Source organism: Mastacembelus armatus, chromosome 12 (assembly GCF_900324485.2).
Source record: "Mastacembelus armatus chromosome 12, fMasArm1.2, whole genome shotgun sequence".
In the NCBI taxonomy this organism is placed as follows: Eukaryota; Metazoa; Chordata; class Actinopteri; order Synbranchiformes; family Mastacembelidae; genus Mastacembelus; species Mastacembelus armatus.
Genome location: NC_046644.1, coordinates 71,970 through 85,911, shown reverse-complemented (window position 1 = coordinate 85,911; position 13,942 = coordinate 71,970). Strand labels below are relative to the sequence as shown.

The following is a 13,942-nucleotide window of genomic DNA, read 5'->3' as shown; positions in this document are numbered from 1 at the left end:
TCGTGCGTTCTGGTCAGTGTTTACATTCCCCCGCAAGCGCGCGTGTGCGACGCGCTGCATCAGCTGGCTGAGGAGATCGCAAACACGGAGCAGCAACACCCGGACTCTGTTTTTATCATCCTCGGAGACTTTAATAAAGCACACTTGAGCCACGAACTGCCAAAATTCAGGCAGCACATCAAGTGCCCCACCAGAGAGGGGAATACTCTGGACCACTGCTACACCACAATAAAGGATGCATATCACGCCGTCCCCAGAGCAGCTTTAGGACTCTCTGACCACTGTCTGGTCCACCTCATACCAACATACAGGCAAAAGCTTAAATCTGCTAAGCCTGTAGTGAGAACTGTCAAGAGATGGACCAGGGAAACAGAGCAGGAGCTACAGGCCTGCTTTGAATGCACTGACTGGAGTGTTTTTCAAGCTGCTGCCACAAACCTGGATGAACTCACGGACTCTGTTACATCTTACATCAGTTTCTGTGAGGACATGTGCATTCCCACCCGGACCTTCTTAACATACAACAACGACAAACCATGGTTCTCTGGAAAACTCAGACAGCTTCGTAAAGCCAAAGGAGATGCCTACAGAAGTGGTGATCGGGTCTTGTATAATCAGGCCAGGAACACACTGAATAAGGAGATCAGAGCAGCTAAGAGGAGCTACTCCAAAAAGCTGGAAAACCAGTTTACAGCTAACGACTCTGCTTCAGTGTGGAGAGGCCTGAGGACAATAACCAACTATAGGACTCCATCCTCCTCCTCAATAGGCAATCAAACGCTGGTGAACGATCTGAATGAGTTTTATTGCAGATTTGAATCACCCCCCACCCGCTCTGATTGTCCTCCAGAGCAACCATTAACACCTCCATCCATCAACCCCCTCTCCCCCGCTCTGATACTTCAGACCAGTGTGGACGATGTGTGTCGGCTCTTCAGGAAGCAGAAGAGAAGGAAAGCACCAGGACCAGATGGGGTTTCACCATCATGCCTCAGAACCTGTGCTGACCAGCTGGCTCCCATCTTCTCTCTGATCTTCAACAGATCACTGGAGCTGTGTGAAGTCCCTGCATGCTTCAAACGCTCCACCATCATTCCCATCCCCAAGAAGCCAAAAATCACAGGACTCAACGACTACAGACCAGTGGCTCTGACATCCGTGGTCATGAAGTCCTTTGAAAGACTGGTGTTGGCCCATCTGAAGAACGTCACTGGACCCTTCCTGGACCCCCTGCAGTTTGCCTACCGATCCAATCGGTCCGTGGATGATGCAGTCAATATGGGGCTGCACTACATCCTGCAACATCTGGACAAACCAGGGACTTATGTAAGGATTCTGTTTGTGGACTTCAGCTCAGCATTCAACACCATCATCCCATCACTCCTCCAGAATAAACTCTCCCAGCTCTCTGTTCCTGACTCCACCTGTCAGTGGATTACAAGCTTCCTGACGGATAGGCAACAGCTAGTGAGGATGGGGAAATTTACTTCTGGCTCCCGCATCACCAGCACCGGCGCCCCCCAGGGGTGTGTTCTCTCCCCACTGCTCTTCTCCCTCTACACAAACGACTGCACCTCCTGTGACTCCTCTGTGAAACTCCTGAAGTTTGCAGATGACACCACTGTCATTGGTCTCATCCAGGACGGTGAAGAGTCTGCATACAGACAGGAGGTGGAGCAGCTGGCTCGCTGGTGCAGTCACAACAACTTGGAGCTAAACACGCTCAAAACAGTGGAGATGGTTGTGGACTTCAGGAGAAATGCCCCCACCCACCCCCCTCTCACCATTATGAACAGCACTGTGGCACTAGTGGAGTCATTCAGGTTCCTGGGCACCACCATCTCTCAGGACCTGAAGTGGAACTTCCACATCGACTCCATCACGAAGAAGGCCCAGCAGAGGTTGTACTTCCTGCGCCAGCTGAAGAAGTTCAACCTTCCACAGACGCTGCTGACCCAGTTCTACTCAGCGGTCATCGAGTCGGTCCTGTGCTCCTCCATCACTGTCTGGTTTAGTTCTGCCTCTAAATCAGACATCCGAAGACTTCAGAGGACAGTCCGGACCGCTGAGAAGATCATCGGTGTTACCCTACCCACCCTCCAAGTCCTGTTCACCTCCAGAGTGAGAAAAAGAGCTCGGAAAATCACTCTGGATGCCACCCACCCGAGTCACCACCTCTTCCAGCTCTTACCGTCTGGCCGGCGCTTCAGAGCTCCAAACATCAAGACAGCCCGGCACAAAGGAAGCTTCTTCCCTCAGGCCATCCAACTCTTAAACTCGTAGCTCTCCACCATTCCCTTCCACCACCTGCACTATGACACTTGCACCTTCTTGCTCTTTGCACACCAATTAGTTCCCCTTTCATCCTGTTTCTCAGGTTATCTGTGCATTTTTCTCTTAGTCTTTTAGTTTTTTGTAGCATTTCTGTAGCATTTATGTTTACTGTTTGACCCTTTGTAGCATTTGTATTTATGTCTGTTTGCACTGGAGTACCCCCCCCCCCCCCCCCCGTACCAAAACAAATTCCTTGTGTGTGTGTGTGTGCACACTCACTTGGCAATAAAGCTCATTCTGATTCTGATTCTGATTCTGACTGCCCGAGGACCATCGGTGCACTGAGCCCCCCCCCCCCCCCCCCTCTCCCACCTCATGTATATTCCACCATTGAATGTTACTAACCTTGTGCTCTCTCTCTCCCCTAGTTTGTGCTCTCTCCCTCTCTCTCTGTTCTCTCTGTACCTTCTGCATGTGTCCCTGGTCCTGGAGCTGTTTATCGCTGATGTGCAGTTACTGGCCCCACCAACTTGCAGTGTCTATTTGTTGTTTATTGTTGCTGTTCTTTTCTCTCTGCTCTATCCACTCACCCCAACCGGTCGAGGCAGATGGCCGCCCAAACTGAGTCCGGTTCTGCTGGAGGTTTTTTTTTTCTTCCGTTAAAGGGAGTTTTTTCCTCTCCACTGTCGCCAAGTGCTTGCTCATAAGGGAATTGTTGGGTTCTTAGTTTTAGTTTTTGTAAAGTGCCTTGAGATGATTTGTATTGTGATTTGGCGCTATACAAATAAAATTGAATTGAATTGAATTTCTAAATTTTTTTTCTAATGGTTTGTTTGTTTGGACAGGTCAGTGGTTCCTTCATGGAATTTATTCCAAAAACAGCCTGTACTGGAACAGGAGAGGTGGATAATAATTGATTTTTGTTTGTGATACAACAGGAAGCAATGACGAATACATCCCAAAAACAATAAGTACGGAGGGGGACAAAGTGTAGTTTGTTAAGTTTTGATAGCTTTCATTTTCATTTATAAAACAATATTTAAGTGTATAAATGGCCTTGCCCCTTATGTAATCTGTAAATTGATACAAAAACAAGAGTGATTGTGTGAAGACGAGGCAGTCAATCATCTTTTTCAGTAATAGATTCACAATTATGGAACACGATACACAATAGATTTAAAATTACAATCAGAGCTCTTCGTTTTTTCGACAAAGCTGAAATAGCGAAGTGAAGTTTAAATTGTCTCACTTATGCAAGGTGTCATACATTTTATGTTTGTGACATTGCAAGAGTTGCACAATATGTCAATATGGCATTTGTGATAATGCTGACATTATGTACAATATATACACACAGATACCTGTACATACACATGCTTATTCCTATTTTGCATTTGTTCTGTTACTCTGTGATGATTGTTTGTTATTGCTTGGATGTGCTGATTTTATATAAAAGCTTAACCAAGCACAGGGGCTTCTTGCTATATGCTCTATGTACACTGCAGCTTTTGCCTGCATGCAACAATGTCAGTGTACTGTCCCTGAAAATCAAACAAACAAATAAATGAAAATCTAATGTTAAGTAATAGGGGCAACACGATGTTTTAGTGGTTAGCAGTGTTGCCTCACAGCAAGAAGGTTCTTGGTTTGAAACCCGACAGTGTGGAATTTGCATGTTCTCCCTGTGCTTGCGTGGGTTTTCTCCAGGTACACCGGTTTCCTCCCACAATCCAAAAACATGTATGTCAGGTTGATTGGTGACTCTAAATTGCCCATAGGAGTGAGAGCTGGGATAGGCTCCAGCAGATCCCTGTGACCCTGGTTAGAATCAGAATCAGAATCAGAATGAGCTTTATTGCCAAGTGTGTGAGCACACACACACAAGGAATTTGTTTAGGTACAGGGGGGTACTCCAGTGCAAACAGACATAGATACAAATGCTACAAGGGGTAAAAAATTAGGAATACTAATAATAATAATAAATATAGCTGCAAGCGGCGATGAACAGCCCCCGCCATGACCCGCTGCGTTCCCCTGTAACCACCTGTGACCGTCTATTACAGGCCGTGACCAGCCCCTGGTGCCGACGTCAAACTGTGTAGCCAATGATTTCAGTGGGAGCCATTTTTACAGCTTGAGCACATGACACCATTCTGTGTCACCATAGAGTTACATTGGACAGAATTCTCAATGAAAATATATGGTGGATTTCGGTCATCGCCAAGGCAACACCATTGAAAATAGGGCATGGGTGTTATTGACTTTTTTGATCAGGATGCCCTAAAGGATTTTTGTGCCAAATTTAAATGAGAACAGGATTTTGAGCTGGAAAACCATGTTTCCAGTCACCTCAGGTGAGAGCCAAAATTTAGTTTGTCAGAACTGTACCTAATTTGGCAGAAAAATCCTACAGGACGTCCCGATCAAAAATGCCAACAAGACCCATGCTCTATTTTCCACGCTGTTGCCTTGGTGATGTCAGACAGCCACCATTGTTTTTCAATGAGAGATCTACACGGTGAGATGAAAATGCATGGAGAGCCAAAATTTAGTTTGTCAGAACTGTACCAAACATGGCTTAAAAATCCATTAGGGCACCCTGATCAAAAAAGCGTCATCCTATATTTTCCACACTGTTTCCGTGGTGATGACTGAGATGTTTTAAACTTAAAAATGCAATAGCTGAATAAATGTCTGCATTTGTGTGTCTGTATCACTGTGGCTGCAGAAATGTGCCCTCTGCAGCAGTTGACAAAATCACACACCTCACCTTCTTCTGCTCTCATTTAAAGGGCTCCCAGTGAGGTGACTGGAACCACAGTTTGACCATGGCATTGATTAAATTTTGTGGTTTTCTGAGAGGCAATACTCTTTTAACTGCTGTGTTATGAAAAATGTGACTTTCTGGTCCCAACTGTGGCCTCTGGAAAATCCCCCACCTCAGCTTTGCTAGTCCTGTCAAATGAAAATTTACAATGATAAATGTGTAGGTTTGCTCGTCTGTATGTGGCCACAGGTGTGCGAAGTGGTGTGTGTGGCTGAATGCATTTGTTAATGTCTTAATATGTGTGTCTGTGTGTTTTTGTGTCTCAGTATATCTGGATATGTGCATCTGTGATTACAACTGCTGCTTTGGTTACCATGGAGATGTAAAGTTTCAGTGTCTGTCTGTTAGACAAACATTGACCGGAAAAAATCCCCCACCTTTCCGGCTCTGAATCCTGCTCTCGTTTTGAAGGGCTCCTGGTGAGCCGCTTCAGTCGGGACGAGCGGTTCGACCACTCGCTCGCTCGCGCCGGCGGTTTGCTGAGGGTGGCAGTCCGCTGGGGGAGGCGGTGCGCTCGAGGCGAGGGCCGCTCATCGCCGCTTGCAGCTATATTTAGGCACGAGCAAGGACCAAAGGTCTTATAATCGCTCAACATGCAAGGGACGAATAAGCGGGGGGGGGGGCGGTTTTAGGCATCGTCTAGCGTCTACCCGCACCCCACCATGACGTTACTGGGCATTAGACCTTTCCGAAAATGTATATATTATTATTGACAGGTGGCCTTGGGCCTGGAAATCGTTAGGATTATTTGTCTTCCCTATTATTATTATTTTTCTCCGAAACAACCTCAAATTTGACCCCCTGAACGTGTGTGAAAACTCACCAAAATTTGCATGCCACTCAAGAGTTGCGTGAAAATTTCATATTTTATGGGTTTCATAAATGACCGCAAAAGAATGGCTCTTCGGCTCCCCCGACAAAAATCAAAATACATTACGTCAATGAGAGGTCACTTTACAGTTTTTTCATCGTACAGTCACCAAACCTGGCACATCTCTTCTTCATGTCAGGCCAAGCAAAAAAGCTTATCGTGTCGAGGTCATGTGACCAACAGGAAGTCCACCAGCTGGGAGTTTATCTTGAGGTCATTGAGTTCGTTGATTTTGCTCACCTCGAACTTGAAAGAACTACTCCTTTTGACCGATTGAGCTCATTTTTGGCCAGCATCACATAGACCCATGGGGCTGCAAAAGTTACCCAAATTTTGTGAATAAGTTTTACGGTTTTCCTTTGGCGGGCATGGCAAGTTGATGCAGGTTGCCATCGGAGAGGCCACCATTTCTTCAACTTGTAATAACTCTCACACGCATTGTTGGATTTGAATCGGACCAATTGATGAATTGTAATCCCTGCCGCCCTGAACCCATTGGATTAAATCAAATAAATCAAAATAGGCCCAATAGCTCCCCCTGTATAACGATTTGAAAATTGCCATCCAAAACACTTTGTCAGAATTGTACTAAATTTGGCACAGACATCCTTTAGGGCATCCTGATCATAAAAGCCAATTGGACCCATGCCCTGTTTTCAAGGCTGTTGCCTTGGCGATGACCAAATCTCGCCATTCATTTCCAATGGGAATTTTACAAAATGTTCAGGTTTTGTCAGAACTGTACCAAATTTGGCACAGACCTCCGCGGGGTCTACTTGGGGGGGGGGGGGTCTCCACGGGGGGCGGCCTCCACGGGGGGCGGCCAATTCTTGGGGGGTAGTCAATTCGAGGGGGGCGCTCAGGGAGGCTGTCCATTTAAGGGGGCGCACAGGGGGGGGAACTCGGGGGCAGGTGGTCTCCTCAGGGGGGTGGTCCGTTCAGGGGAGGCGCTTGGGGAGACTGTTCGTTCGGGGAGGAGGTTCGTTAGGGGACGCGGTTCGCTCGTGGGGGCAGTGCGTCAGGGGAGGCGGTGCGCTCGAGGCGAGGGCCGCTTATCGCCGCTTGCTATTATTACTGTTATTAAATTATTATTATTATTATTATTATTGGGTTTAGGGGTGCTGAGATTACATTTTAGTGTGATTCAGCTCCACTGAAAAGACGACAATTACTAATACATTTCATCATTTCAGTATAAATACAGAATTGGAGCCAGTTTCCGACTTCTTCCCAAATTTATCCAAAACCTACAGGAAAACTAGTGAATGTTTTACCAGGTGTCTACCAAAGGGTATGATAGTGATTTTTATTTAAACAGCTTTAAAACATCGACTGATGTCGTGTAATCCTTCCGTTCCGGCGCGTACTGATGATGTCGGCAGCCTGCGACAGGACCACCTGGGCTTGGAGGTGGCACCATCGGAGGCCAGATGGCGATGGCTGAGTCCACGGAACAGAGCTGCGGCTGTCGCAGAGGCTTTTCTGGGTGTCCCCGGGCAGTGAGGTCATGGTGGTGCCTGGCGCTGCTCCTGTTGTCCGTGCCGACGGTCACGGCGCTGGTGGAGGGCCTTTACTGCGGCAGGGAAGTCTGCTATGACGTGCTCGGCGTTACCCGGGAGGCCTCCAAAGCGGAGATCGCCCGTGCTTACCGGCAGCTGGCTCGCCGGTACCACCCGGACCGTTTCAGGCCGGGGGAGCCCGGTACCGAGGGGGAGACCCAGGAGTCCGCTCAAAAGAAGTTCCTCCTCATCGCGACCGCCTACGAAACGTTAAAGGTTGGTCTGTAAAAGTCTAAAGACATAGTTAATATAGTTCTATTATTATAGTTATTCCAGCAGGATGTTACTGCTGCACACTGTGCCCAACAGTAAGCGTTTACCTCCCACATATAGTGCTTGTTTACGTGTTTTATTTCCACAGCCTTCCTGCTGTGGTATGAAATAATCTTTATAAAATGATTTGTTATACCAGCATAATGACCTGCTGCCCGTTTTGTTCTTCACTGTTATTCTAAAGAGATCCTTGACATGTGTTTAGCAAGCCATGAGAAAGTGAAATATTTTCTGTCTCGTCCTTTCACCAGCTATAATTGTCTGTTCACCTCCTCTGGTATCTCTTTAACATGCATTGTGATTTCTGGTCGGCTACCAGGACACACATAAACACACATAAACTGAGAAAGCAAGTTGATCAGTTAAAAGCATTAATAACATTAAAGTTTCATATGCTGCAGTTTGACTGCTACACAAATGAAGACCACACACAATGGACACAATATAACATGCATGGAAATCCTGTGCGTTCCCCAAAATATATGTATATTTGATTTGGCAGTGCCAGAGCAGGTGTTGAAAGACTGCAATGTATACAGTCAAAGCTACACTCACAAAAAATGTATGTCAGCAGAGCATTTAATAAGTCACACACAGTCAGACACATTTGTCTTTTGTTTTCAGAAAAAATACAGCTTGTATTACGGAATGACGGCCTTGCATGGCTCACTTACATTTTCCCTACTCTAAGTAATGTACATGCAGATGTTCAAAAGACAAATTTAGTTTCTGTGTGCAATGGGGAAAGTGCCACATTGATTGGCTCTTTCACAGAACTTTCACCTAAAAACTGGGACAAGAGTGTGCCTGAGATGAAAACAGCATAGAGCTATTAACAGAAACAGGCCAAGTGAAAAGACACACCCCATAGGTCTCCATGAATACAAGCAATAAGAGAAATAAAGTCTCATCTGTGCATGCAGGATGAGGACACTCGGCGAGACTACGATTACATGCTGGACCATCCTGAGGAGTATTATCAACACTACTATGCCTACTACCGCCGACAGCTCACACCCAAAGTAGACGTCAGAGTCGTCATCCTGGTCACTATCTGTGCCATCTCTATCTTCCAGGTGCGATCATGGTCTCTAACAGGTTCAGAAAACTACCAGCAGATTCTAAAATGAGCATTCTCCATATTTTCAACTAGTTTTGCTAGACCACAGATGGACCATGTGGGAACTTTTTTAGTCAAACTGAGTTTTGACCCTTGACTGCCTTTATAAATAGTATTGTACAGGTGTGAAACAGGCAGATAACCAGTCAGTTTGGGGTTGATGGAAGGTGTACTTTCTTACTTCTGCTGGAGCTTTATGTCCAGTCATTGTGCTAAGCCACATATAAACTTCTCATCTGGCTCTGATGAAGAAACCAAGGTTTAACCAAGATTTCACTGTTCTTAAAAAATTACACTCCAGTCCTGATTTGACCATCTTATAAGCACCAAATGTGTATGCTACCCATTCAGACGCCCTCCATTTTTTCCATGTTAAGTTACAGCCTGATACTACAGTTGTTTGGCAATTGCCAGCTGTGAGGCATTCTTAATGCTCCCTGTTGTTCCCACAGTATTACAGCTGGCACAGCAGCTACAATGAGGCCATCAATTACCTGGTGACGGTACCCAAGTACCGTATCCAGGCCACAGAGATCGCCAAGCAACAGGGCCTCCTCAACCGCACCAAGGAGAAGGGAAAGAATCGCCGCTCCAAAGAGGAGATCCGGGAGCAGGAGGAGGAGGTCATTCGTGACATCATCAAAAACAAGATTGACATTAAAGGAGGCTACCAAAAGCCCAACCTGTCAGACATCCTGCTGTGTCAGATTGTGCTTTTCCCGTACTACCTGACTAACTACGTGGCCTGGTACGTGTCATGGATTTACCGCTTCACCATCTGCAGGGAGGAGTATGGGGATGAGGAGAAGCTCTATCTCATCAGGTCAGTTTTTTTTTTTTTTTCATTCAGGGTGTCCGCGGATCCTTAAAAAGTCTTAAATTCCATATTATAAAACTAAGGCCTTAATTAGCATTAAAATGTCTTAAATTCGTGTTTCAAAGGTCTTAAAATGAAATCTAACCGACCCCATAAGGAAGATTTTATTTTCATCTTGAAATCAATTTGAAATCCTTTCGTGTATTTGTTACGCAGAACGAAATAGGCGGAACCAACTAAAATACGTGTTTGAGGGGAGTTCATTTAACATATGCTTTCCGGCAGCTGCGTGAACCGCGGGAAAGTCTCAGCTCTGTCTTTTGCCATGGGTAAATGTAAATTTAATGACAATTGGTTACAAAACCCTAATTTTGGTTAAGTCCAGTTAGTAGCAACGTGTTCGAGGTCCGGTGCAGGCTGTGCAAAAAAAATGTAAAACTTGGAACAATGGGTATTAAAGCTTTGGAGACCCACAAGCGGTGTGAATAAGACAAAGCGGCTGCGGAAACCTGTCGGAAAACACCTGGCATTTTATTTTTGTTTTACTCAATAAATCAAACGGTGTGTAAACAGTTTAGAACAATAAACAGTGTTATGGGAATTGGTTGTATTGTGTGATGTTTTATTTTATTTCTACAAAATTGGTCTTAAATGTTATTCTGCGTGGTATTAAAAAGGTCTTGAAAAGTCTAAAATTTAGCTCTAGAAACCTGCAGATACCCTGTTCATTGGTCTGTGTGAGTGAATGAGATTTACCTACACGTTTATCCTTCTTTCCTCTGTCTAAACTCCCAGGAGGTACATGAAGATGTCGCAGTCTCAGTTTGACAGTCTGGATGAGAACATCAGACAGACGTTCCTGGAGAAACAGCTTTGGATCAAAGAAAACTACGAGGTTTGTGGCTGTGTCTTCGTCTTAATCACTCAATTTTCAACCACTTTATTTATTTATTATTATTCTTTGTACTCCCTCCTACACTGTACTCTTTCACCATTTTCATCTTTCCCTAATTACTCTCTTCCTTCAGATAGCCTGTCTTCAATTCAGTTAGAGTGTGTGTGGGTTGTAAACATTCCTTATGCATCTTTCAGATGTACAGAAAGCAGCAGGAGGAGGAAATGAAGGTGAAGATGGCGACTGACCCAAGGATGAAACGGTACCGCCGCTGGATGAAGAACGAGGGGCCGGGACGGCTGACATTCATCGATGACTGACAGCCAAGAGCTCTGGCGATACATGTGCCTCAGTGCCAGCATACACCAACAACACACGCCGTGCTGTGTGGAGAAATGCCTGTACAGAAAGATGAACTATATGCCTGTTTATATTGTGAGAGATATTTTCATAGTGGTCAAGGATGACTAAATGGAATAAACTGAACTGTGGATACAGATTTTTTACATCATGCAATTAATTTTTCTTAAACCAAGTTTATTTTGTTTTAACAAAATTTAATGATTCTCTCCCTTTTCAGAATTTCTCCCAACTGTTTTTCTCTCTTGGTTTTGTCCTGCTGATGAAATGGATGCATTAGTGTGTTTTGGTGCCCGAATTAATGTGAACCAAGAGCAAGGTGCCAGTTTGACTGCAACAGCTAGCAGTACTGTCAAAGTGTCCTTGGCCCTTGGCTAAGATGTCAGACCACCACCTGCACATACAGTGCATTCAGAAAGTATTCAGACCCCCTTGACTTTTTTCCAATTTTATGTTGCAGCCTGATACTACAGTTGTTTAAATTCATTTTTTGTTTTTTTCATTAATCACCCAGTGTGACAGAATGACAAAGTGAATACAGAACTTTATGTTTGTAAGTTTCTTAAAAAGGAAAAACTGAAATATCACATTTACAGTATTCAGACCCTTTGCAACAGCATGTGAGAATTAGCTCCTTGCTGAGATGTTTCTACACTGTGACTGGAGTCCACCTGTGGCAAATTAAAATGATTGGACTTGATTTGGAAAGACACACACCTCTCTATAGAATGCCTCACAGCTGGCAATTGCCAAACAACTGTAGTATCAGGCTGCAACATAACATGGAAAAAATGGAGGGCGTCTGAATGGGTAGCATACACATTTGGTGCTTATAAGATGGTCAAATCAGGACTGGAGTGTAATTTTTTAAGAACAGTGAAATCTTGGTTAAACCTTGGTTTCTTCATCAGGGCCAGATGAGAAGTGTATATGTGGCTTAGCACAAAGACTGGACATAAAGCTCCACCAGAATTAAGAAAGTACACCTTCCATCAACCCCAAACTGACTGGTTTCCATACTCTATCTACTCAACAGGAATAGAAATGTGAATAGAAGCATTGGCTGCATGTTTGCTAAGAAGAGGTGAATAAATGAAACTGATATCCTTCTCATCTGACTGATGATGACAGCATGTTCTTTTGCTACCTTTAACAGTAAAAAGATCAGCTGTTAAAAAACACAAACTGAGGACACTATTTGGTACATGAGATGGTTTAATCAGATGTTCTGCAGAAATTTTCTCTTCTGATGTTTTCAAAGCTTCTTTTTTTTTCAGAAAAGAGAAAGAGTAAAAAGAGAGGAGTGCATTACTGTGTATATTGAAGCCAAAGTCACAGCTGCAACTATCTGTAAATTGTGCAACAGCAGATGTCTATCAGCCAGGGAGTGTGGTTTCTGGTCTGTCTCATGAAAAGTATCCGTATTATTTATTGATTCCATGTCTCATTTGTCATTTTGTTGTCATTCTGGTGTTAAGGAGGCATTAAAGTCATGCTGTAACTACATGGTCATGCTGCCTATGATATGAACAAAGGAGATTTTTTGTTTAAAAGTGCTTTCTAAAATGTTCCAGCAGGACTTAAAGCTGTTCTCTCAACACCGATTGTACTGTACAGTCACAGCTTAGGCACTGTAATTAGGCACCACAGACCCATCCAGCTTTGGGGCTGCAGTCCCTTATGCTGACTCATCCTGAAAAATAGGAAAGACAACAAAATGCTGTGCAATGCAAGAAAAGTGCATTTTCATCTCAGGCTACAAAGATTTTGGAGCTTACAGCACCTCTAACTGCATTGTTAAAATAAAATACCTGAAAGCCATCCTGCAATGATTATTCAATTGACAAAAATACAGGTACAGAATTTATAATTGTTTAGTCATTTTAAGTCATGAAGAATAGATGTATCTGCTTCTAGCTTCTCCAGTGAGGATCTGCTGCTTTTCAGTTCTACATTGCAGTAAGTTAGATGGAACAAGAACTGGGAAATTGAGATTTCCTCCTTGCAGCCTAAACTAATTCAGTTCAGTTAGTACTGGTCAAAGGTTGTCTGTCTTTGTGTGTCTCTATGTGCCCCTTCGACGGACTGGTGACCTGTCCAGGGTGTACCCCTGCCTTTCACCCGAGAGAAGCTGGGATAGGCTCCAGCAGATACCCGTGACCCTGGCTTTCAGGAAAAAGCGGGTATTGAAAATGGATGGATGGATCGATAGTACTGGTCAATTGCAAATAGATTGATCAACAGTTTGTTTCAACACAAGTTCATTTTTAGTTCCAGCCCTGTAATCATTTTGGTCATGAATATTACATATACAGATTTTGGGTATAGTGTTGGATAAGAGCTGTACATATACAGATTTCTTAAATTGATACTGGGAATTTGTTCATTCACTTTCATTGCGTCTGAGATGAAGTTTACCTTGTGGCTGTCAGAGCTGGAGTCAGGATGTGGTCAGTCTGACTTAAAAACTAGAAGGAGGAAACAATTAGCCTGGCTCTGTCCAAACTTTAAACACTCCCACCCAAATGAACCATGGTGGAAAGAAAACAAATCATGCCCTATTAGATTTTCCATTAACAATAAAAATTATGAACATACATTTTAAAACATACAAAAGCAAACAATTCAAGGCAGAAGGATGATAGAGGGCCCAAGTCATTCCAACATTGACAAAAATCAGTTTTCATTGTAATAGCAAAATAAACTGACTGAATTGAACATAACCTTGCTGTGCATCAAATGTTTGTAACACATTATCTTATCATCCTTTAACGGTTATTTAATCAATCATTAACCAACCAATCACCCCAAAATGGTTAATGGTGCCCGTCGAGGTGAGGACACTCATACTGCTCCTTAATGAAAAACAAAACAGATACACAAGTGCAGATAACTACAGGCCGTCTGGAGGTATGCCTTTTTAGTGCTGTTATAATAAGAGCTGTA

General features: G+C 44.1%; 1 protein-coding gene across 1 annotated transcript; it reads left to right on the top strand.

Moving 5' to 3' along the window:
* Positions 1-7,349: 7,349 nt before the first annotated feature.
* On the top strand, positions 7,350-12,505 carry LOC113124296 (dnaJ homolog subfamily C member 25-like). The gene is made up of 5 exons (XM_026296924.2): positions 7,350-7,747; positions 8,728-8,880; positions 9,377-9,747; positions 10,537-10,636; positions 10,834-12,505. Exons 1-5 carry the CDS (start codon positions 7,403-7,405, stop codon positions 10,954-10,956), a joined length of 1,092 nt encoding a protein of 363 aa, XP_026152709.1. The 5' UTR covers positions 7,350-7,402; the 3' UTR covers positions 10,957-12,505.
* Positions 12,506-13,942: the final 1,437 nt, after the last annotated feature.

What these genes read in the sequence shown, in the direction of transcription:
- LOC113124296 (XM_026296924.2), top strand. Translation starts at nt 7,403, where the DNA reads ATGGCGATGGCTGAGTCCACGGAACAGAGCTGCGGCTGTCGCAGAGGC. An exon ending in GAGAAGCTCTATCTCATCAG is followed by an intron (nt 9,748 to 10,536) that starts GTCAGTTTTTTT and finishes CTAAACTCCCAG; the next exon opens with GAGGTACATGAAGATGTCGC. An exon ending in GGATCAAAGAAAACTACGAG is followed by an intron (nt 10,637 to 10,833) that starts GTTTGTGGCTGT and finishes TGCATCTTTCAG; the next exon opens with ATGTACAGAAAGCAGCAGGA.